Consider the following 25316-nt stretch of genomic DNA (forward strand, 5'->3'; position numbering starts at 1 on the left):
TTAACTATATTGGACACACCTGCGGCGCGCGCGCTTTACAGTCCAAGCTGGCTCGGTTTTGCTTCACATGTGGACCCAAAAAATGGAGCCCTAGTGGGACTATGTTTATACGCGCTTTGTATTAAGTTAGAAAAACGCAGCACGTGAAAATTGTTGGGAAAAATGAAAGGCATGAAACGCACGTTTGGATGGAGTGCAAGGTTGTTTTCCATGTGGCGAGAGCCTCGCGGTGGTTGAGCAGCTGCCCGACGTGACTGACGATCGTCGGAACTGAAGAGATGAGCAGTCCTCGTGAATGCTCGGACAAAATGTGACCAAAGGCAGCCAGAGTTGAATTGTGTACAAGGGCTTTATTAAGCTGACGGGAGTTTAGGGCGTCTGTGCCTTAAGTGCGTTAAATAACAGAGTGATATTTACAAAGGCGATCAAATACGAAAATCAAAATTTGCTAGATAATAAACTTGTAAAATACAGAGCAAAGGCAGTTTATATATAATTTTAAGTCAAAAGCGTAACATTTAAATAACCTTTTTGACCAAAGGTAAAATGCTACAAACATTTTTTGTTCAAACCAGACTTTCACTAAAGCCAGTCTGGCTGGAAGCCACTTTTTTGTTCTGTGTAGACTACAACACTTTAATAACAAGCATATTAATCCTAACGTCCAAAGTGTCATGCAAATGTAACTGATAAAACGCAAAGCTATTCACAATGTGTGCTTATAGATGCATCCATTACTTGCAGCAGTTTGGTCTTATTATGACAAGTTTGAGCCCCTTTAACGCGCCTCTGAGCTAAAACGTGGACAACACATGGTTTTAGGATTTTCATACATTAAGTAGAAATACGACAGCCCAACAGCAGCGCCGCAGTCATTCTTCTCAATGCCAGGAGTGGGGTTGTCCTCTATACACATGGACTGTATAAGAACAAGGATTATCCAAAACTCAGCACTATCTGAAGCTTGCAGTATCCAATGTTAAAAGGTCTAATTTTACGACGATCGCTCAGGTCTAATTTTACGACAATCGCTCAGCTGAGCAACATTTACCCACAGTCAGATCACAAAATTATGCAAGAAAGTAGAGAGTGTCCTGAAGTGCTGGATAAGCCGAAAGCTCAACTTGTGCATGAACAGAGCACCATTCAGGCCTGTGTTTACTCAAGGTGGCTTGGCACTGAAAAGTGGTGCACTGTAGACCGAGCCACTGCAGATGACAGTCTGTCAACACAGTGGGGGGTGAAACATTGCCACATGCACAGATCAATGTCAATGAAGAAAAGAGTGAATTTTACCACCAAAATGTCCCAGGATCAACAATACCCACGTACTGTGATCATTTTGCTTTATGCATGACTGCAGTGCACAAAGCCAAATCTTGACTTTGCACTTTGATTTCTCCAGTCAGCACCAAGAAAAAGATGCAATTTTAACAAGGATAACGTGTGAACTGTGACTTTAAGTTATCATGAGGTCCAGGGATTGATTTAGCTTGAGGAAATGCAGTCCCTATGAGATCTGAAATTGTTTGAATGTTTAGACCTCACGTATGGTTTAAATGTTTTTTTTAAATGATTATCTTTGGATGCAATAAGAAGCGTTTGCTATTAGTAAAACAAAAATCCACCACACCTGACACAGGCCTGTGAAAGTTACACTCCTTTCTGACTTTGAAATGTCACGATATTATTTTTGCTATACATTACATATATGTGCACAATTAGGATTACGTGTTTATGTCATTATTGTAATACTGTTCTTATTTAAATGTTATTACTTGTGACTACAGCCAGTCAACCAAAATGGCATATTTCCATTTGAGCATGAAGACAAGATGAAATTCATTCGACACATTTTGTTTTTAAATACTGATTATAACAACTGTATAGAAAAAATGCACACAGACGAAACTTGTCGACTGGACGTGTCTTCGAGTCCTATAAATCTTCTCATGAATTTTCAAGTTATGTTAATACATTTTATCCATTTAATATTGAGTCGAATTGTTACCTTTCCAACGAGTATGCAATAATGAACACAATTTTAAACAGCTTGTCATAACTCGGCATTTAAGTAACATTTCTAAATTAAGGATATAATTTAATAATTCACACGCCTTTCACATTTTGGCAAATGTGAGTTGTCTGCATTCTTGTTTCATGCAATGCTCCGAATATCAAATATATACTTATTTTAGGAATTTCGTAGTTATGACATATATAATTGATTCGAAGGCATTATTTTGAAAGTTAAACTGCAAATAACTGGCCATAGCTTTCACTGCGAGTGAAAATGCTAAATTACTATTTGGCAAAGAAGCATCTCCTTGATCCAACATGAAAAAGCGTGCTAAGCACACAACACGCATATGGCACCGTGTTGTAAGTGCTGTGGTTGGAAAGATGAATACAAGATATTGGACAGAGATCGTTATCATTCTGCACATGCTCGCATTCTGTCGGCCGAGCCAGCTCGACACGGAGTTAACGCAAAATTCAATCACGTTCTTCTTCTGCGGCATATGTCACTGCCCTTAATGAAATGAAAACAGGAACACATGCGCAGGCTTTCAGGAAGTCAAAGCACCCTTTCGGCGGAGACGAGGGCACGCCTGAAAGCATCCCTTGTGCCATTTCTATTAAGACCATTATTTACGTGAGTTATGACAATCATAAATTGAACGTCGTGTTTTTTGTTCACCGTTTGCCGATGTATATTTTAGATGCTGTAATTTTCCAAATGTTTGTTGCCACCATGGTATTTTTTTTGCCTCCTGCTAAGTTGTGTTGCAATCAATAATTGTAAATTTGGTGGTCGTTTAACGAGGACAGGCACTTACTATTCCTGAATTCTCCGTTGTGCGTTCAGTGTGTGCGTGCGTGCAGTGCGTGCGTGCGTTTGGCTATGTGTATACACAGTGACACAAAAGGCACCATTAGGCTAGTCCACGCTCACCAACTACCACTATACATGCTTCCACTACAATGCTTAAGGAAAACATCTTTATATCGAGAATGTTGACATCGCTGCAGAAAAATATATACTCAAACATACAAATTATGTTGAAAAAATAAAAACTATTTCAACGTGTGTTCTAAATGTACTGATTATACAAAAATTTAAAATAAATTGAGATTCACGCACTTTACATACAAACTTTAAAGAAAAAAAATCCTTCTTAAGAGTGCACTTTAGCTCAGGTAAATCCAGTACCTTTAGAACATTAATTTGACAGTATTTATTATTACTCTAGAAACAGATTTCCAGGCTTCTCGAATCCTGAGGTGCGAGATGAGTGAGCGGTGGAGCAATGTTGCTGTGCAGCCCAAACGAGTGAAGTGGAAAAAAAACATCTGTGCAATGGTGTCACTGTCAACAGGAGGAGATTGTTGGCCTCAAGCGAAACACAGCAATCGGAATGCACTTGAGCCAGCCTTTGGTTCTCGAGACCAATCGAGGCCAGCTCGAGGACATTTCCTCTGCTCTCATCTTTGACCTTGGCCTCGGTGGTGTGGCCTCGGTTCCAGGACTTGTCGTGTAGAGGCAGCGGCCTTGACACTCGCCTCCGCCAAGAGGATCTGGCCTTGATACCAGCCTCAACTTAAAAGGCTCCTGGCCTTGACCTCGGCCTTGTGGCTTTCGGGCTCGACCTCAGTGTCTTGGATCCCAGCCTTGCATCCAAGACTGGCTAGAGCATATTCCTCAAGCCAAGTGATGCTTTTTATTGTTTTATGTCAGATGTATTTTTCCCCAAGAAAGCAGACATGGCACAGACACCTGAATAGGCTACTCTTGACCCACTTGTTGTGGAATTGGTTCCACAACACCAAAGTCCATTTGCAATCTGGGTTTGAAATTTAAAATATAATCTCCTGTGCACCAGGAGAAAAACAATGTAAATCTTACAGCATTGCTGCCAACAATACTCCATTCAGTGCTGGAGGTATGCACATTCTAGCCCTTGTCATAGCACATGTTTGTGAATATCTTGTTATCAAATGAAAATGTTTACACACCACCTTTCTTGATTGAGAAACAGCAATTACCTCTGGATGCACCTGCTCATTTATGGAAATGTAACAGACAAAAAAGCATGTGCCCCATGTGAAATGGAGTTAACCAACAGTTTTGTTGAGGCCTTGTGCAAAGGCTTCTCTTCATGGCTTTCACACTTTTTAAATAAGTGTTATCCTTCTAATGCTTTAGCTCTTAAAATACTTTTAGCAGATAAATATTATTTTTCATAGAGAACATAACATTGTCAATTCAACTACTGTACGCTTACTTCCAATACACTGATCTTTGCAAAAGTTCTTTGGTGTAAAATGTAATAAAGTGGCGATGACTTAAATGAAAACACTTGACTCCTTACAGTGAGGGTCAATTTGCTTCCAAAATTAATTAATGCTAACAGTGTCCTGTGGTCGACAGTGGGACCAGTGAAGAGCAACCTTCCTGATGCAGACTGACGTGCTGGCAACCTTTTGGAAATGAAGCTTGAATTTTGCCCACAAACTTGAGGAACGTTCTATTGTAATTTATTTATTTATGCGTGCAAATCCGATCTTGCTTTTTGTTGCTTCGGGAGTCGTCGTACTTGCCCAGTTTAAACAGATCAAGTCTCTTATCAGATGAAGACCGTGGCGCTGGTTTCTTTACGTACAAAGCTACACAAATGGCTATTGGATTTGGCGAAATGTCTTGGCTGAGCTCATGCATATAATGAGACTTGCGTTAGCGGGGTGTCGTTGAAAGGCAGTGATGTACAACAGTATCTTTGTGCTCATTGTTTGTGTTGCAAATACTGCCGGCCAATATCCTCCCATCAATTTTCAAGTGTCTTTTTTGAAGATCTTTTTCTGCAGCATGGTCATATATGTCCAGCGTCCAACCATCCATCACCTTGAGTTGGAAGGGTGGGTGAGAGGAATTGGTAAAGGGTGGTGATTACATTAGACAGCAATGGGGCCATTCCTTCCTGCAGCTTCTTCTTCAGTTCTCATTTCAAAAATCATCCCTGGCTGCTGTTTCCAGGGATTCTCTTGCAATCATTTCAAAGGCCAGCCTTGGGCAGACTTGCAGGTTCATTCTTTACATCGAAAAGTTATTTATCCACTCTTCAACCTCCAGTTCACTCATGCCCCCCACCTTGTCAATCTGCTAAAGCCAGCAGGCTTCCTTTGTTTGCTCATCCCGCCCATAACATTCACCGCCTCACTCCAGCTTAGCAGCAAGCTTTAGCTGAGCTTGGCCAAAGGCCTCTCCCTGCTTGCATCCAGAAGGATGTTCCCCGAGCGCTTGCGGTTGCGCTTCAGCTTGGAGAGGTCCTTGTCGAAGACCTCGCCGGAGCGCAAGGCCGACACCAGGTCGTCGAACTCGCCGCCCTCCTCAGTTGAGCCCTGCCGCGCTTTCTTGGCTCTCCGCTCCCGCTCACGCTGCTCCTTCAGCTGCAAGCGAACGCACGCAACGCGCGGGTGAGCCCTGTGGACAATGGCCTGTAGGGAAGTCTTCAGTGCCAACAGCTTTAATTAAATTACTCGATTCCTTACCTATCCCACAGTATACAATCATCAAGTCACATGTGGTGGGGTAAAAACGTACATACTCCCACCCCTTCCAGGGCATCTGGAAGGGGTGGGGGACCATTGAAGAATACCCTCTACAGACCCCTCCAGTGAAGGCTCTTCTGCCAGCAGTGACGTGAGCATGTTGCAAATAATTTCAGGACTGCACTTTCACCTTGAAAAAAATATATGGATCATAACGTTAATTACCTTCAAAAACCCATTAATGCTGTCCATGCGCGATACATTTCCATGAACACGTGTGTGTTGTGTGTGTATATGTCTTTGTTTGTTTGAGTTAAAGTGTGGTAGCACACTGCACTACAAACTTGAATACAAGTCCCAGCGACGGCTAACATCAATGGCGATTATCCGAACCGGTCGTGGGCCTCTACTAGGTCAACTTAACCATAAATATGTACCTGGTGCAGTATGTAAACATCAGCACTGGGGAGACAAAGGCGGGCGGGTGTGTTGCTGGCCACAATACCCCGTAACGCAACGTACCATCTTAAACGGGTGCTCCCTATCAGAACTTTCCCCAAGAATCTGTTTTCAGGCTACACGGGGGATATTTGTGAGCGAGCGAGAGGCGTGTATCTGACTGCGCAGGGCGGTGGGTGTGTGTGTGTGGCACGATGCTACCTGTGCCTCCACGCGTGCGCGCCGCTCCTCCTCCTCCTTGCGACGCCGCATGGCCTCCAGCTCCAGCCGGGAGTCGCCAAACGCCGAGAGGAACGCGTCGAACATTCCGAAGAACTCCTCGGGCTGCGTGCGCCCTCCTTCCTCTCCAAAGTGTGACACCGACTTGTTGAACTGAAGACAGAACCGGGAGAATGACTCTTCCATTGAGGCTCTACAGAGCTCTCTCTGGTCGAGGTGCTTCTGCCAGCCAGTGGCGCAAGCTGAGCTATTTCAGAACTGCACCTTTACAATTACCCACACAACAAGAACGGTGTATCTCACAAGCCACCCTAAGTGCCAACTCAAGACGGAATCAAGCAGCTAACTTTAACTCACAACCTAAACAAAAACTATTACTCACTGACCAACCCATGTGACCCATTAAGTAAAGGGCCTTTGGGAAGTTTACATGCGGCCAAAATCCAAACACTGTACGAATATTTTTTGTTACGTTGGTTAACATTTGCATTGTCCCATGATAATGCAATTATGTCATGATAATGCATGAGACCAGGCTGGTATGGGGCATGAGTGTGACCATTTGCAAGAGTGACCTGGAGCATTCGTCTGCCGGTAGGTGGGAGATAATTGCTATCTTATTATTTTATTCTCATTCTACGTGACTTTACCGAAAGAACCAAAGAAGATGCTATCTGTAATCTCAATGGAGTAATTTGCGAGTAATTTTCTCATTTTGGAAAATGTTAGACCCTGACAACCACACAATGGCCCACTCTGGCGAATATTATCATGGGATCTGAAACGTCCACTGTGAAGGAAACAGTGCATATTTTATCATTACGGTAATATTCAGGATGGCTGCTGTATTTAAACCGCAAACCTCTGCAACAAGTGGCGAACGCTCTACCGCTGGGCTACATCACTGCCCAAATGCACTACAAGTTGCAGTACAAATTTGGCTGTGGCTCTTGAGAATGTTTCACCAAAAAGCAGTTTTAAAAGTGTCTTCTCGCATTTTATTGCTGTAAAAGTATTTTATCACGATTAAATATCCACAACGCGTAAATAAGGACGAAAATAAACCCACATTTTTTTATACAAGCAGACAAGCAATTTTGGAAATCCACAAATCTAACCCCTAGTCATTAAATCATACTGTAAAATGTAACCCTGGGAATGCTGACTCACAAATGATTACGCAGTCTTGCAAGCGATGGACAAAATTAACTCCAGAGTGGATACTGACAAGCGGCAAAAGAAGCAAAGAAAGTCAGCAAAAGAGATCTCGAGATGAAATCAATGAATTTGGAAGCCACAAATGGACAGAAGCAGTGAATGAAACGTAAGGAATTAAAGACATTTGGGAAGACCATTGGCAGGCACTGGGAAGTCATAACCTGACAACAAAAGGGAAGGCTATTAAATGCTCACCTACCTGCGATGCCCACATCCCAAAGACAAAAAATGAAAACAACAACAGTCGTGCATCATGATAATCAAACTAATTATATATTACCATCATAAAAACATACATGTTTATGCTATATCCAGACACAGGCTTTTTGGCAAGCGGTTTCTGCTGAGCCGCAGAGTGACCGGGAGTGCACGGGGCGCTGCCCGGCTGGTGTACGGCGTGAAAAGGCCAACATTGGTAGTAGGAGGGGGTGATGTTGTGTTTCCCGTGTCCGGTGAAGAGGTCTCGCTGTCTTCTCTGTTAGGATTTGTTTTTAGATTTTGCAGCTGTTGGCTGCTGAAGTCGGGCCCATTTGCTAATCCGTGCTATATTTAATTTTTTTCTTTAACTATTTGCTTGGCCACGTTCCTTCTTTTACGAGCCGCATTTTTTAGTTCCTTGAAAACCAAGACAGTAAATACATTCTAAGAAAAGTTACTGTATAGAAATTTCATCTCACCAAGTATATCCACGAATGTCTAAATGTATCATAAATCTGATGTGGCAACAGATATTAGCGGCTGCCGAAAGAGCAATATCCAAAACTAAGAATAAAAAAGACTTTAAACAAGATACATTTGCCTCCCGAGCAAAATCATTAACCCTCTGCAGCCTGGGTAGATGGTAAGAGTGCGAGAAAGGAATGTGGTTGTCATCACGAGGAAGTAAGGAGGTTTAGGAGTTGGAGATTATGAAGATGAAGGAGCTAATGACAAAGACGCATGAAGATGCACATTGTGGAGACGGGGCTATGAAACCGGCTCGTGTGCAGGAGCTAGATGGGGATTGTTTGATTGTGAGATAGTGGGAAATGGCTATGACTTGGGGAGGCCTTCATCCAGCAGTGCATTGGTCATGGATGATGATGATGATCATGAACGACCCATCAACCACATTCTTCATCCTTCTTTCTTTAAATTAATAGATGGAGGGCTTCATTTCTCAATGAATATATTCGAGGTCATTGGTAGATCAGAGCAGGGACTTATGTGACGATTTTGGGAGGCTTTCAACCCAGTGGTGGTTCGATCATCATCAATAAGCGGTGAAATATGGATGACAATGTGAGTCAGGGAAATGGGAGGAAGGAAAGGGGAATGGCAGAGTCTGCGCTGATCTTACCTTCTCCTTGGCCTCACTCAGCAAATCCTCCAGCTCAGAGAAGCTGAAGCTTGCCACAGTGATGAAGTCGCTCATGACGGAGATGAAGCGATCGCCGATGGCCGAGGCGTGCGTCCGTTGGAACTCCAGCTCCTGTGCACACCCGCGCAGAGGCGGGAGAGACACACGGGATGTTAAATAAAATAGTTCACAGCGAGATTTCAATGTGAGCCTCGCAGGGGGTACTGTGTAAAACGTTGTTATTGTTGTCAGTGGTGTTGCAAGCCCACAAATTATATTTGGGTGAGACACGCTGGGCAGGCTATATTACTTATTTATATCACAGTTGTTTGACACAATTAAGGTAGTCGATTGTTTACAATTAAAGTAATTTTAATATGATCTGGAGCTAGAGCTGATATTTTATTAACCTTTTTTTATTAATCAGAGGCCCCACGAGCTGCATGGGCGCCTACATTATTGCTTAGTTACTTTATGCAAAGTGCCACCACGGGTCGTAAGCCATGCGGAGATGACTTCATACAGTCTGGCTGCACTGTCTCCAAACGGGGCATACAGCAGGATTCATGCAAAAAAACCGATTCCAATGCTTTCTGTAAATGATGAGAAATTTGCCAGACAGAAAACTACGTGGAGGCTGAAAACAAATGAGAGCAATAATATGCACAAAATTGGATTTACACAGTCATAATATTGGCTATTTTAAGTTGGTGGTTTAAAACAAGGCCATAGGAATTATACACATAGTGTAGTGATGTCACGCAACATGCAAAGGCATTATGGGAGGACCGATTCGGTGGATGCATGTTTAGTAAGGATTCACATTGGTGGTAGCGATGTACCTGTAGACCTAGCACAGACCAAACTAAATAGTGACCCATTAAAGTAAAAATAGAGTATATGGAGCAGATTAATATTGATTATATACACTTACGAATGATGATGTGACAATACGGTGCTTGCTAAGTGCCCTCTAATTGAAAAAACTACATTCTACTGATGCACACATCTTAAGAGTCGTGTGCATGATTCACACTCGGTAAAAGGTAAAGATGCAGCCCTGCAATTTTTTCACTCGAGCCACTGCCAGCAGAAATGCCTCCACGCGAGAGCTCTGAATTGCCACGCTCGGTGGTACTGTAGCCTACTCTTTCACAAATCTTGGAATAGGTGGGGAGCCCCCACACTTTACCCCACCACACACGACCTGTTTATCGACTAACTTTGGTGTACCCATTCATACTGCTCGGTGAACAGGTGAGGGGATGCAAGATACTTTGTTTCAACTGCAGCACCGGGATATTGAACTGGAGCAAAATAATTCCAGCTTATGTAGCATTTCTGTTACGATGAGGCAGGGTCCATTCCGGATGTCACACAATTATTAAATATCTCTGCAACAATAAAATATTAACCCTTTTACTTGTGACACACTTACAGCTTCCACAGCTTTCAGCCCAATCTTGATGTTGTTGATCTCCTTCTCCATCTCCGTCAGGCTGTGGAAGACAGGCAACTGACGTGAGACCAACATCTGTGTGGGACTCTGGTGGGGGCCAAGCATCTACAGAGCGTCTGGGGGAACTGCCCCCCCCCCACACCTCCCACCCAACCCCCATGCAGAAGTCTCAGCCCCCTGCTGAATTCTTATAATCAAGTCAAAAAGTGGTTGCACAAAATATTCGTACAACGAAGAGATGTGCGTCGTAGCGTTTCACCATATACGCACGGGGCGAGAGCCAGGGCAGAATGCGTCACAAACAAAAGCAGATCAATATCATCACTCATTATGCTGAGCATTTAATGTTCGTTTAAACATTGTTGAACGTTTCAGTCAGACTTGTTCGCTCATTCTCGTAGAGAAAGAACGACTCAAAGATGCTGCAAGGAACCACAGGCAAGTGGGGGAAGGCAGCCATGTGATGAACCGCCGCCAACATTGATGGGGTTGTTCCCTCCCCCTGAGCTTGTGTATGCCACCCTCCTCCCGCCCACTACCCCGTTTAAGCGACGTAACACGCTGCAGCAGCGTTGAGCGACTACACAAACGCAGCATGGTCCGTGACCACGTGGCGACTCACTTGACTTTGGCGGCCTCGGGCACGTGCTGCAGGTCATCAGATATGCCCAGCACGTCCGGGAACTTCTTCTCCACCACGATGATGAGGTAGTGCAGCAGGTTGATGTTCCTGCCACACACAGTGGGGTGGGGGGGGTCACGTGGGTGCCGCTGCCGCCGCCACCACCACCACCTTTGATGTGAAAGGTCGATGCACTGAAGAGTGCGGATTGAGCATCGGCGGCGCATGAAACCCACTCGGATTTCACGAGACGATTTGAATGCCCTTTGCTGCCAGATGAGAAATAAAGTGTAATAAAAGTCACTTTTTTTCCCTTTATTCAAGCAAACTGTACTATATTACGGCAACCGACTCTTTGTCTCACACAATATTTGTTGGCAATGCTTAAAGGCTTTACAGACTTATTAAATTACCGACATCAAATATTTCAGTTGAGTTGTAATTTTCAGCCTCTGTTTACAATGGAAGACCCTGCTCAGAACAGGATTGACAATGCCATATGGAAATATGCAAACTGACAAACTTAAATCTGCCATCAGATATTAGGTGATAGTAAAAATATAAAAATGTAGCTCTCTCTTCTTGGAACCAAGTAAACCCAAAGTGGAACAAGAAATGAAACGTGTATAAATTTCATTTACTACAAAACACGACACCTAATTTAACTTAATGTAACATTCATAAATAGAGGGACATGAAACCCATGAATCTGTTTAACAGCCAAGCATTACGCGCGTACTCACACGTACAATGGATCTCTCTTTTATTTCACGTTCATAAATTTTCACCAAACCTAGCTCGCAATAATAGCAATGTCTCCCCTTGCCCCGACACGCTCATCACCCAGCTTTCTTAGCCACCGGAGGGAAATTCAATACAAGCATCAACGCCGAGGCATAAACTCGCTCAGACAAATAGCATCATTAGAAGAGGCATAAGTACGTTCCACAAAACACTGGCTCGGGCGGTATGAGCATGTCAGCCGAGGCTGACGGAGAGGTAACATGAATTGATGCATTGTTAATCTTATTGTTTACTCTTTCAGACTCATGTAGGCCTATGCGGGGACCCAAGCAGCCAGCAATGGAAATTCGTGTCAGATGAAGTGAGCCATGCTTGGCGCCTGGCAAACCTTCAGGGTCCATGTTTGGAGAAGTAGGGCGGGGTTTTTTTCATGTGGTCTAAAGCTTTGATCATGTGAAGTGCACATTTTTCTAACATGAGGATACCATTTTAGGTAAATTGCTTATACAGTTAGAAGTTGAAAGAAGCTGAAGTAGAAATGTACAGGATAACCAGTGTTTCATTAAAGAGTTCAACTAAGAGAGTTCAACTAAGAGAGGCCAAATCACCCTGAATGCGATCGACCGCGACAGATCTCGGAAGCTAAGCAGGGATTTTGAGCCTGGTTAGTACTGGTATAGGATACAGCCTGGGAATGCCAGTAGTCACAGGCTCGGGCTACAAGGTGGCCAGAAGTGTTTAGACCCTCATATGCGTGGTGAATTTTCCCCAGGTACTCTAGCTTCCTCCCACAAAGACGTCCAACGCTTTATTAAGAAATTGGCCAAACTTACCAATACAGGACTCTCCTGAAAGTAATAATTAAGACTCGGTGAGGATTTTATAAACCAATAAAGAGCATTATTATATATTCTTGGTACTTTCGGTAAAGTCACGTAGAAGGGAAACAATAAAATAAAAAAAATATGAAACAAAATTCTCACGACGTTTCGACTGCAACACAAGCAATCATCATCAGGTGTGAAAACCACAGCACACCTGATGAAGATTGCTTGTGTTGCAGTCGAAACGTCGTGAGAATTTTTTTAATTTTATATTTGTATTATTTTATTGTTTCTCTTCTACGTGACTTTACCGACAGAACCAAGAATATGTATCCCTGCAGTCACGAAAGCTTTAAATCAGCATTAATTATAATTATTATACAGGGTGATCCATTCATTGATATCCCACGAAAGGAATATGGAAAAGATTATAGAGAAATCAACACTTCATTTTAATGCCTCTGCACGTCTCCCAGCAATCGCAATGCACCAATTACATTTTTTGGGCACTCCCCTATGCGAGACACAAAGCCATCGCTCTCACAATATCAAATTCACATGCCGATTAGAACTTTACAAGTCACATTGGAAATGAGTGGAGCATCTGTACGTGGACCACCCTGTATATTTTGTTACGGTACCGAAGGCTCGGGAGTGCTCACTTGTCGGTGCTGGACTTGGTGTCGGCGATCTTGTTGAGGCTCGAAATCTTGAATCCGTAGGCGTTGCCTCGCTGGCCCTTGTTCATGTAGTTCCCCAGCGCCAGCACCAGCTCCAGCAGCTGCCGGAGGCGCCGGCTTCTTGACACCTCGCGTGACGCCAGTAGGATGGCTACAGATGTGCAAGGAAGGGGAGGCAGCGGGGCGTGGCACCAGTGGTAGCAGTGAGCTTCAGACCCGGTACGGGCGTGGCACCAGTGATAGCAGTGAGCCTCAGACCCGGCACACGACACAGTGTTGAACAAACTCTAAACAAATGATAAATGCTGAACAGAATGAGTAACGGTATGAGTTTGTTTTGTCTCCCGTGAATTCTGCTTTGGCTCTCACCCGCTGCGTACACAAGGAACGGATGCAGCCGCCATCGTTTAATTGTGCTAAATTTTGCGTTTTGACCAGCCTCCTCCCAACCAATACGGTTTGCACATCAAATGAGGCGTGCAAATCAAAAGGATACTGAAGAAAATCAGTCAGCATGTGTATGTATGTATGTGTGAGCAGTCATTCAAGCTTGTGGGACACAGTCATTATGACACTGTAATAATGTCGGCCTCCTCCAACCTCCTGCTGATGCTATGGGGCTGGAGAGGCACAAGCAGAGATGCACCCTCGAACACACGCTGATAAATTGTTTTTTTATATATATAAAGGTAAAGATGCAGCCATGAAATGTCTTGCTCATGACAATGGCAGCAGAAGGGCTGCTCTAGATTAGTCTCCAGGTTATTTTCCCTAATCTTCTACACTGGCCTTGGAAGAGGTGGCGCTACCCACACTTTACCCCGCCACATGCCACCTCCTGATCGATTGTGGTGTTCCCATTTATATTGTGCGCGCCACACACGGGAAGGCATAAGGCCTTGACAAGAACACAAGCACCGGGTCGCACAAGACTCGTAATGGAAAAAATATCCGTGCCGTGTTATCAGACAATTGAGTGGCTACGATGTGAAGGTTGGATGAAGGATACTGTTGGCCCTAAGCTCATTACACCGCTTTCTCTGCACTCGCCACCATGAATACAGAGATATAATTAAACGATGGCGTGAAGGTCAATGGAATGCTCAGAGAATTCCATACGTGCCCTCTGAGATACGTAATAAAAAAAGTCAATTTCACTAGACTAAATTTACATTTATTTTGCCAGACATGCAGTGTTTATAACCACGCTAAAAAATATTGGTAATTTTTCTTCATTTTTCATCCGTAACTCATTTAAACCCAGTAAATGTGCACATAATACAATACAATCATGGATTTATAAATAATACAAGATGCAACAAATTGGGCGTGATGGAGCATACACCCCTATGCTCCCCACGACTTGTTTGAGGACAATTTTTTTGGGTCAATTATATTTCTATCCATCAACAACAAGCACTGAGCACAACAGATCGATACAGAATCAATGTCGCTTTGAATGAGCGAAGCTCGAAGAGGCGTAGCCACTCTCATCAAAGTATTCTTCCAACCACTTATAAAAAGGGAAACTGCAGGTAGGGGAGAGGGGGGCAGTAGGGGCTGGGGGGGGATGGAAGCCACTAAATTCGTAAGATCAGCGAAGGATATTTTAAAGAGCTGTATCTTTGGAAGACAAGGAATAAAAGATTCATGACTACAGGGCAAAGCAGGACATGAGCAGACAGTGTGGCAAGAGAGTGAATGAAGGCGCTTCATGGAGACAGACAGGCAGTCACAGCGAGAAGAGGAAAGTCTTGAGCCTGAAGAACTTGAACAGGGGAAGGTCTCAGCAGTACGGATGGCCAAGAGGAGGGAGGAAACGCATGCAATACAATACATGGGGTTATCTCACAGCGAGCTTGTATGTTTGTTGAACTTCTCTCACACCGTACGTAGCTAACCGTGCTAATCGGAGGTGCGGGGGGAAGGAAAACAAACTAAACACAAAAAGCAGTTTTTAAAAAAAAATGAGGCTTTAGAGTACAAGCCGCACCATGAATCACATGACGTCACTTCTGCCACGCTAAAGTGAGCGCGAGCCTCCGGAAAATGTTTGTGTCTCACCTTCCACCTTCGGTTTGCACTCCCCAAGTCGCTCGGCAAACTTCTTTTTGAAGAAAAGCGCCTGTAACCGTTGCTGGTAATGAGGAATCCTGTTTGTCAGACGGACACACACGAACACGTACGTGCACGTACACATAAAGTACAACAACATATAAGGCGTATAAACAGAAATCCATTAGTGAATACAGAATTGTACTGGTGTGGACAGATCCATATAATTAGTTACAAATAGCGCACAAAAGCGGGGAATTTTTACACTAGCAGCCACAATAACGCCCAATGGCACACACGCGCGCAAACACGGTCGCCAATAACATGGTTCATCACCACACATCGCAGGGAAACTTCTCAGAGCTTCCAAGTCCGGATACAGAGACGACAATCCGAGATCATTAGCGTGGTAACTATTGACTTCCGATCATAAAGCGGAAACGATTTCCTCCCAACAAAAAATCCCCTGGCCCTCAAACGGTCCAGGTCCCAACCATATCCCCTCCACTCTTTGCACACCCCCTCACCACCAGTAAAAAAAAGAAGTGTATACACATGTGTATAAAACAAAGATGTTCTACCCCCACTGAGAAGGAAAATTCGCAGCTATTTAATAAGAATTTGATAATAATCATAATCCAGGCACCATTTACAATTTGAAATATTAATTAAAAAGGTGAAACGCAACACACCGAGTTCTATGGCACAAAATGTGAAATAAATTGGGTACAAAACATGCAGCTCGACTGGATGTTTAATACAATGCAGGCGTATTCGTAATCCGGTATTTATTGACTTATATTGCATTGGCCGATTCGTCCTTGTCGCTACATTAACAGACCGTATAAATCCTCGTGTGTGCGTACGCGCGCGCGACTGTGGCGTGCGGTGTTTAGTCCACAGAGGCCACAAACAGACCCCACACACACACAAACTCCATTGCCAGCAGCCTGGCCAAAAGCAGCCACCCCCCACCTCCACTCGGCATCAAAAGGGGGCTCTCCCCTGCTGAGATCAAGAAGACGCCTTCACGGCTACCGCCCAGCATAGCAGCAGTGCCTCCACGTCAACTACCGACAGCCGAACACCCTCCCATCCCACCCCACCCCGCCACCCCCCCACAACATTTTCTGACCAAATTCACGTTATTTTTGAGTGCTCATTTTCCAGTACGGTGACAATAGCCAGCGGAGCACGTAGATTTAGAAGGAACGGGGGGTGGGGGGGGGGGAGATACGTAGATTATGCCGATGTAGAAAACTTCAAATATATACAGTGGGCTCACTTCGGAGTCAATAGCCAGTCGGTGTGTAGATTTTATAGCACAATTACCGTACAGTGGAGCTCCTCTAATACGTGACGAATCAGGGGAGAGAGGGGGGGTGTGAATTTTCCAGATCCTCTTTGTAATCTACCCAATAACCACCGGTGTGATGGGAGCACGTTATAGTTGCCTTGATGTGGCGACGATACTACGATGTATTGTATGATACAAGGGCCCACGATATACGTATCTTCTGCATTGCAAAATATCTTCAAGTAGTTGTTCATTTTTTAAATATGGCATTTTCTGGCGAAATATTTGTGATAACAGAATAATTACAATTCTGACGGAATAGCCGTGCTATTCAATTGACATGCTTGTTTTCCTGCATGGTGATCTACAGTAAGCCTAGGCAATCGCAGATGTTAACTTAATTGTTTATTTTTTGTGTTTCCAACAGCATGTGCGTCATAAGTGTTATAGATTGTAAAATGTATTCGAAGACTCATGGCAGATTTAGGCTGAGAAAACTACAGCTTAAAAACTGAAGCGACCTTCAGCTCTACTGGGAGTAAAGAAATGCACGGAAAAATACATCAAATAAGCGCCGGTGTGGCGGATGTGCCGCTCGGCGTGGTTGGTGCGCCGCTCGGTGTGGTTGGTGTGCCGCTCGGCGTGGTTGGTGTGCCACTTGGCGTGGTTGGTGTGCCGCTTGGTGTGGTTGGTGCATCGCTCGGCGTGGTTGGTGTGCCGCTCGGCGTGGTTGGTGCATCGCTCGGCGTGGTTGGTGTGTCGCTCGGCGTGGTTGGTGTGCCGCTCGGCGTGGTTGGTGTGCTGCTCGGCGTGGTTGGTGTGCCGCTCGGCGTGGTTGGTGCGTCGCTCGGCGTGGTTGGTGTGTCGCTCGGCGTGGTTGGTGTGCTGCTCGGCGTGGTTGGTGCATCGCTCGGCGTGGTTGGTGTGCTGCTCGGCGTGGTTGGTGTGTCGCTCGGCGTGGTTGGTGTGTCGCTCGGCGTGGTTGGTGTGCTGCTCGGCGTGGTTGGTGCATCGCTCGGCGTGGTTGGTGTGCTGCTCGGCGTGGTTGGTGTGCTGCTCGGTGTGGTTGGTGTGCCGCTCGGCGTGGTTGGTGTGCTGCTCGGCGTGGTTGGTGAGCGGCTCGGCGTGGTTGGTGTGCCGCTCGGCGTGGTTGGTGTGCTGCTCGGCGTGGTTGGTGTGCCGCTCGGCGTGGTTGGTGAGCGGCTCGGCGTGGTTGGTGTGCCGCTCGGCGTGGTTGGTGTGCTGCTCGGCGTGGTTGGTGTGCCGCTTGGCGTGGTTGGTGTGCTGCTCGGCGTGGTTGGTGCGCCGCTCGGCGTGGTTGGTGTGCCGTTCGCTCGGTGCTCACCTGCTCATGTCAAAGAGAAAGCGGTCGGCGCGGGCCATGCGCTCGATCTCGTGCCGGTGCTCCTCCAGCACGTCCACGTCGCTCTTCTCCGGCACAAACTTGAGCAGCTGTGAAGGCGATGGCGGCGGCACAGAGACATTGATGACACACGGGAGAGTTAACTCAGTAGACTCGCAATGATCGGAGCGTAGAAACGCGAAAACTATGCCTTATGGTGCACGCAGCACAAACCGTACGAGACGCGATTATTTAATGGTTCGTGTGAATTTCACACAAATTACATGCTCGTGTTATGTTTCAGCTCAGGAAGTGAATAACACTGCACAGACTAGACAGAAAACACTTAAAAATTTGAGTATTAAATTAAATTGTTACAATGAATAATGCAATTTAATCGTGGGGGGTGAATGACGACATGCCTATTAACTACATTGCGAGTGAAGGATTCAAGGTGTCTTCTATCTCAAAGACGCATGTGCATGTGTTCATTGGTGTCCCTAAGACAGTGGTGTAAATTCCATATTTCCATGAGAGAGGCCACTATATGCACGGTCAACCACTCTCACAGCAGTGCTTGTGTTAACGACACTGGAGTTGATAATGGGCTGAAGGGACCTCCGACAGGAAGTAGAACTCAGAACCTTCTGATTTGTCAACTGAATACTGTAATGGCAATGTCACCAAGGCTGAATTTTATCACTAATGTTTTACAACAAAGCAGTTTCGATTTAGAAAATAATTCTGAGTTGTATTCCACGTGGCTTTGGATAACACATCGTTTTGGTTTTGCTTTTAACTTCACAATTGTGTACAAATATGAATTTTCCATGGCTTAATTCCAGAAGTTAACAAAAAACACAACAGCCAAGTAATTTGTTATGCAGTGTCCTGTGGTCTAACCAACTTCATCATATTCCCCACAAGTTATCTTAAACTGTGAGCCAACATTTTTTCCAAGCACTGATGAACAATACTCGTTCTAATCTTTCTCTTAGCTTAAGTTGAGGTTACCCCCACTTGCATGCCCAACCATCTGTCCTTTAAATAATAACCAACATACGCTCAAAGTGACCTAGTGTGCAGATATTCATGTTTGACAACTAAAGCACAGATTATTCGTATAAAAAAAGGACAAAAAAAATGTTTTTCTCAAAAAGAATTTCTTGGAAATGGGCCAATCTTAAAATTTATATGGCTTTCTAAAAAATGTGCTAAGTTTTTAGCTTTATCGGATGGGAGGGCTTCAGTAAGAGGAAACCGTCAGTATTTTTTTTAATGGCGGGAGCTTGCCAAGAATTTGGTTACATAAACGGTCCAAGGAACAGCTTGATAAAAACCTAAAGCATTTAAGCCTCCGCACGATGCTCGAGTAAACTTTCAGCATCCAGACTCCAAGCAAAAGGAGCCATGCGGCTTCATTTGTTTGTCTACAGCCGTGTAAAACGGAGCGCTGCATGGGCACAATTAGATGATTTCGAATCTGTACCACATGGTGCCTCTGGTCAACCCCATCAGTGCCATTTGTATTTTGCCTCCCACAGAGAAATACACATGTCGGGTTCCATGACACACTCAAAAAGACCACATGGCCACAAATGTTGATTCTTACTTTCTGCCTATTTAAACATATGCTTTTCATATATATGTGTGTGCACCGTTATCTATTAAAGATATATAAAAATGTACAGGACATGAAGCACACTTTGGTTATCCACAGAAACAAACATGGGATTCTACCCTGCAGTGCTTTGCCCCACTTACTTTCAAAAAGGTTTTGTGGTCAGTTTAGCTTCTAGTTAACACACGCGGGGTCCACGTACCCCAGCGAGGAACTAAATGTACACACATGGGTGATTGATTAACCACTTGCACCAACATTATTTTGAGGGTTTTTTTTAGATTCCACAAAGAGCCCCGGTTGTTTATAATGGTTATTCTCAACTTTAGCGAGGCTTAAGATGATGGCTTGCAGGAATTCGATGCTAAGTTACGTCACTTGAGACACCTCCGAAGACAGCTTAACATTTAAGGAGATGAATCCAGCAATGGGTAAAGACAGGACAAGGAGGTAGGGGAGGGCTTCCTGACACTGGGAGGACTGGGATTGCAGGAATTTCCCCAGGAGCTCTATGTGGAACGTGCCATGGTGTCAATGCTTGACAGCACATGGCGGGGAGGGGGTTCATGGCCTTGCACTTGGTATCAACCTCGTTTTGTGCCAATTTGATGTGAAATTCAGAAATGTCCCTTGGGACAGACGCTGCGCCAAGATATTGCTTTGGCCGGACATCCACGCATAAAGATAATGAAAGAACGGCTCCAGACCAACATGAAGGTACATGGTGATTGATGGCGATGATGATAACGGCGACAGAGCATATTACACATCTATGATGGTTACAGTGATTATTTGGACACTGTTGTAGAACTTAAATACCGATACGCATGTTGGCAATGTAAATACAAACCTGCTCCAGCATATCTTTGGGCAGTTCCTCTTGCTCATCCATCCTCATCAGCGCTCGCTTTATCTCCTCATTGGACATCTTCAGCCTTAAGGACAACAACACATTAGCCTTGTGAACAGCATAACCTCCCAGCTATATTTAACTGCTGCTTAATACAGTTAAAAGTACTAGAGCACATACAACACACTATGGATTTTTAAATCCACTATTTACAGTGATTTGTGAAGACACGTGTGCTTTTTTTTACCAAAAACATTACCACTACAAAATATTCCAGCAAATTAAGTTGTGATATTCAAAACTGCCAGATTAAAAATGTAAAGAAGCAGCCCTGCAAGTTCTTGCTCAAGCCACTGCTAGTGGAACGGCCTGTACTGGAGAGAGCTCAAGAGGAGCCCCTTCACATGTATTTGACTTACTCTTCCACACTGAACAGGCGTTTCAGAAGAAGTGACAGTAGCCCCACTTCACCCCACCCCACGTTAGCTGCCGACTGACTGTGGTGTACCCATTTATAATTCTGGTTGGACAGAGGCAGAGATATTAAAGGAAACTTCATTTGCCGTGCCAGAAGATCGCACTGGGAACCTCTGGATTGCAAATCAAATGTGCTCACCATTACACCATGGCACAAACCCGAATATAGTTACTATATATATTTGGATATTTATATTCACATATAACGGGGGGTCGGCAACCTTTCGAAGTACAAGAGGCATTTTTTTGTTTTTTTGTCTTTGACCAAAATACTTTGTGAGTCGCATCACACGCAGAGCTACTTGTACAGAGAAACACAACAGGTATACAGCAGATGACTAACACATCGGACTTCATTAAACAAAATAGGTGATGGAATAAACTGCATCTATTTCGTTTTTTTCCGCCTGAGTTATTATTCCCCCCCCCCGAGTTATTCTACAGTTTGACTGTACATTTTGTTGTCACAAAGACAGTAACGTTGCGTCTATGGGAATGCAGGGTCTGATTTACTACGGGGTTTCCAGGAACCTATTGTAACGTCATAAAAGCAGGGACTGCCTGTCCGACACTTTAGAGTGTAAAGAACCAAATAAAGTAACAACAAAAATTATTCAAAAAAATAGCTACCCACAAGGGGGTAGCCAAAGAGGCGCAAGGGGGCAGCCAAAGAGCCGCAAGGGGGCAGCCAAAGAGGCGCAAGGGGGCAGCCAAAGAGTCGGAAGGGGAAAGCCAAAGAGCCACAAGGGGGCAGCCAAAGAGGCGCAAGGGGGCAGCCAAAGAGCCGCAAGGGGCAGCCAAAGAGCCGCAAGGGGGCAGCCAAAGAGCCGCAAGGGGGCAGCCAAAGAGCCACAAGGGGGAAGCCAAATAGCTGCAAGGGGGCAGCCAAAGAGCTGCAAGGGGGCAGCCAAAGAGGCGCAAGGGGGCAGCCAAAGAGCTGCAAGGGGGAAGCCAAAGAGCCTCAAGGGGCAGCCAAAGAATCGCAAGGGGGCAGCCAAAGAGCCTCAAGGGGCAGTCAAAGAATCGCAAGGGGGCAGCCAAAGAGCCGCAAGGGGGCAGCCAAAGAGGCGCAAAGGGGCAGCCAAAGAGCCGCAAGGGGGCAGCCAAAGAGGCGCAAAGGGGCAGCCAAAGAGACGCAAGGGGGCAGCCAGAGAGGCGCATTCGGCTCCGGAGCTGCAGTTTGCCGACCCCTGACATCAATGGGCAAACCAATGAGAAACTGGAGACAGTAATGGATAACTATGATGGAAGGACACAGGGAGCTGAGGCTGCTGTGTGAGTGATGGGCTGTTTTGCCTGCATGTGGATATTAACAATCCCATGACAGACTGCAGGGACAGCACAATACATTCCGTGTCATGGGACTCATACCCATAGAAGAGTCATGTTCGCAGTTACAAAACAGTGCCTCCTTGTATGCAGAATAAACAAGGTCACTTTGTAAACAAAAGTTGTGTTATAATGTTAATAACCGTACAGAGGATATACTTCCCTTTACCAACCCACACTGACCAACATGGTGAAGTATGGTCAAACAACCAGGCCTTCATCCCATAGTCGGTAAATTATCGGCTGTAAATTTGTATTTTTAATATATACAAAGAAATACATTTTACAGTATTTCATATTATAAAAATAGGAACAGTATTTTTTATTACAAAATAAAAATACGTGAATATATATAAATAAATTCCCACAAAAAATTGCGGAAAATAATTTTCAGCAGTCTATTTGCTCGGTGACTGTGCCATCATCTAGCAGCAAGGCCACATCTCACCAGGACAAAAGTAGCAGCTGCCACTGCAGCCCAGAGTTGGCAAAGAGTTTGAAGTCTCATTCAAATGTGACATTTCTGTATGTGCGCCAGATTCCGTACTGTAGAGCATACAACAATTACTGAAAACTGCTAAACAGTAAAGTTACGTAAAACAAATGCAAGGATTGAATGCAGTTTTATTTACAATAATATTCACAAGGTGTCGCCATGCTCAAACGAATTAAGTGGTAATCAACTTAATTTGTAGTCCTGAGCCAGTAGTGGAAATTCGACACATCTGTGGTGGGAGCCATTCTTCTCATAGGACAACCACTGTTGACGTTGCACAAAGATATCACGATCATAAGCTAAGATCAATCGACTGCAGGTCGCACAAAGCAGTAATCATCATAGCAATCTTCCAAATGTTAGTATGATGGTGCTCTGCCCACAGAGCCACCTGGCCGGAGAGAACGCAAGTCTGGATCAGTGACGACTGTAGCCATGCCTCCTGCCACACTAGGTGTGAACAGAGTGGCTCTGCGTTGACCTCTGTAAGGTCACTTTGTGCAAACAGGGCTGGGCGTGTGAGCAGACTCCCCAAGCTGCCGCGCAACCAACATCCCATGAGTCGTGTCACAAGGCAGCTCGGTAGCCAGGCCAGGCCAGACCGGGCCGGGGCCATCACATGAAACGTCACGTGCAGCACAGCACCCTGCTCATTCTCCCTGCTCTAACACACGTCGTCTTTGTGTCACACACAAAAAAAAACACACGTCAGGGAGAAATCTGTCGTTTCAAAAGTCGGCAATGAGGAACCCATGTATGATCGTCACAAGTTGGCTCGTCACACTGTGTTTTTGTGAATGCCTCTGTCCAAAATGTTTTCTTGGAAGTGAATTCAATATTTTGAGAGAGAGAGAGAGAGGAAAAAAAAGACCAATATATAATTAAATCAAAAGTGTCTGTATTTGCAAAAAAACAATATTATTTATTATTTGTACTTTAACGGCTTGAGTGCTTCACAAAGTTTGGCTGCCAGCACCAGATCAGTCCCAAGTGCACGAAGAGTTTACGCAGAAGATCATACGAAATATGTTGACATTGCTTCCTTAAAAACAAGTCCACTGCTTCCTTTGGTATTACATAAAGATGGAAACTAGCAAATAGTTTTAAAAACTATGCACAGTGGTGGTGCCCGTCCATTGGGGGCCCTAAGCAGGATATTGAGGGTACCCACTTTCAATCTACATAATCCTAATCATATGATAGAAAATATGTAAGTGTTTGGTTAATTATCTTGTTATGCTTATAAATAATTTAACTTTAGCTGATATTTCTGAAGAGGCTATCACCTCCCTTCCAGTGGCACAGATGGTTACAGAGGTGAAACTTTTTTCTTTTTTCTAGTTATCCACTTGCATCATTAATCGATGGATTAATTACTCATATAATGGGATAGCCCAGCTGAATTTGCTTAATTTATCACTATTATTATGCTCGTTTCCCAAGAAGCTCACTGAATTTGAAGACACTTTTTTAGGAGGGTCCTACGAAGTTTAGTATTAGGAGGCGATGGATGCTGTGTGCATTCCAAATTTAGTAGTCTGCATGCGATTTTTCAACATTGGGCTGTTTTGTCCAACACTAATTACTTTGCATGTTGTTTTTATTGACCATGGAAAGAACAGGGAGAGCCTGGAGGAAACCGATGTTGAACAGGGGGAGAAGCATAAAACTTATAACATATATAACTGTACACAGAAAGGCACCCCAATCGGGAATCCAACCTGGGCCCTCCTTGCCATAAAGTGTTACCACTTCACCCCGAACAAAGCAATACAAATAGGTGACTTTGACTCAAAAGTGCTGCGCATAAAAAAAAAAATCTCTAAAGACAATAGACCAACGTTGTGAGCTGCCAACTGCAGAGCGTAACCACGTGTCAATTTGGGCAGTGGTGTTGGTGAGGCCTTCAAGACAGTGGTTAATGACTTCCGCAGGCCTTGCCAGGTTGGCCGGACCTGTGATACGATTGCCATCTGGGCGCCCACTAAATTTAAACCTACGCTGTGGATGTATCCAGATGTTTCAATGAATACAGTTAAAAAAGTATATATTTAATACAATATATATGGGTACAGGTAAGGTGTTGTTTTTACAATGACATATGATGTTAAAACAATGTATATACTCATGTTACAGTGATTCACATTGACACACTTCAATGCCTTTCACCAATTCTGCACTGACCAGCATCGTGAAATATGGCCAAACAACCCCTCTGATCTACAAACACTGCTTCATGATTATTACTATTAGTTTAATCATGTCGGAGAACAAATCAATTTGAAATCTTCAACTTACTACCATGCACTGGCAGTAACTCCCCCAACTTTCCAAAAGTGTGGCCTGTGCCCCTGGCGCTGGGTGTGATATCATGACGCACGGCACAACACTTACTTGGAGAGCAAGATGACACAGTTTTGAGCCCGGCGTCCGTCGATGACGGACAGTTCCTTGGCTCTCTTGTTGCCGTGGTGAAGGTCCTCGGTTGAACCCAATTCCTTCTGTCATTTCAAATTAAATTCAAAAACACATCAGCTTTCTTCTGTTGAATTAACAACCTGCTGCGTAGCATCAAAGCTCCATCGGTCAAATTAGGAGAGAGTTTCTTTTGGCCGATGTTCGTCAAGCTGGAAGTAAGTTGGGTTCTGCACTTGTGAGGTGTATGTGGCTGGCCACGTAGGCACACAAGCAGTGAGACAACAGCGCATATTTTTCAAGATAGCTTATATATAAAA

General features: G+C 44.5%; 1 protein-coding gene across 2 annotated transcripts in view; it reads right to left on the reverse strand.

Moving 5' to 3' along the window:
* Positions 1 to 330: 330 nt before the first annotated feature.
* Positions 331 to 25316, reverse strand: part of LOC116939491 (disheveled-associated activator of morphogenesis 2-like) — a 118384-nt gene continuing 93398 nt past the window's right edge. For both annotated transcript variants that reach the window (XM_032947918.2, XM_032947917.2), the window contains 10 exons: positions 24976 to 25082; positions 20280 to 20364; positions 17812 to 17918; positions 15179 to 15267; positions 13097 to 13265; positions 10867 to 10974; positions 10224 to 10284; positions 8786 to 8917; positions 6211 to 6381; positions 331 to 5448 (listed from right to left, as the gene is read on the reverse strand). In XM_032947918.2, the coding sequence (XP_032803809.1) occupies positions 5239 to 5448; positions 6211 to 6381; positions 8786 to 8917; positions 10224 to 10284; positions 10867 to 10974; positions 13097 to 13265; positions 15179 to 15267; positions 17812 to 17918; positions 20280 to 20364; positions 24976 to 25082 (1239 nt within the window). In that variant the 3' untranslated portion in view covers positions 331 to 5238. The remainder of the gene's footprint in view (positions 5449 to 6210; positions 6382 to 8785; positions 8918 to 10223; positions 10285 to 10866; positions 10975 to 13096; positions 13266 to 15178; positions 15268 to 17811; positions 17919 to 20279; positions 20365 to 24975; positions 25083 to 25316) is intronic.

Source organism: Petromyzon marinus, chromosome 6 (assembly GCF_048934315.1).
Source record: "Petromyzon marinus isolate PM22_M1 ecotype Great Lakes invasive population chromosome 6, UKy_Petmar_22M1.pri1.0, whole genome shotgun sequence".
NCBI lineage: Eukaryota > Metazoa > Chordata > Hyperoartia > Petromyzontiformes > Petromyzontidae > Petromyzon > Petromyzon marinus.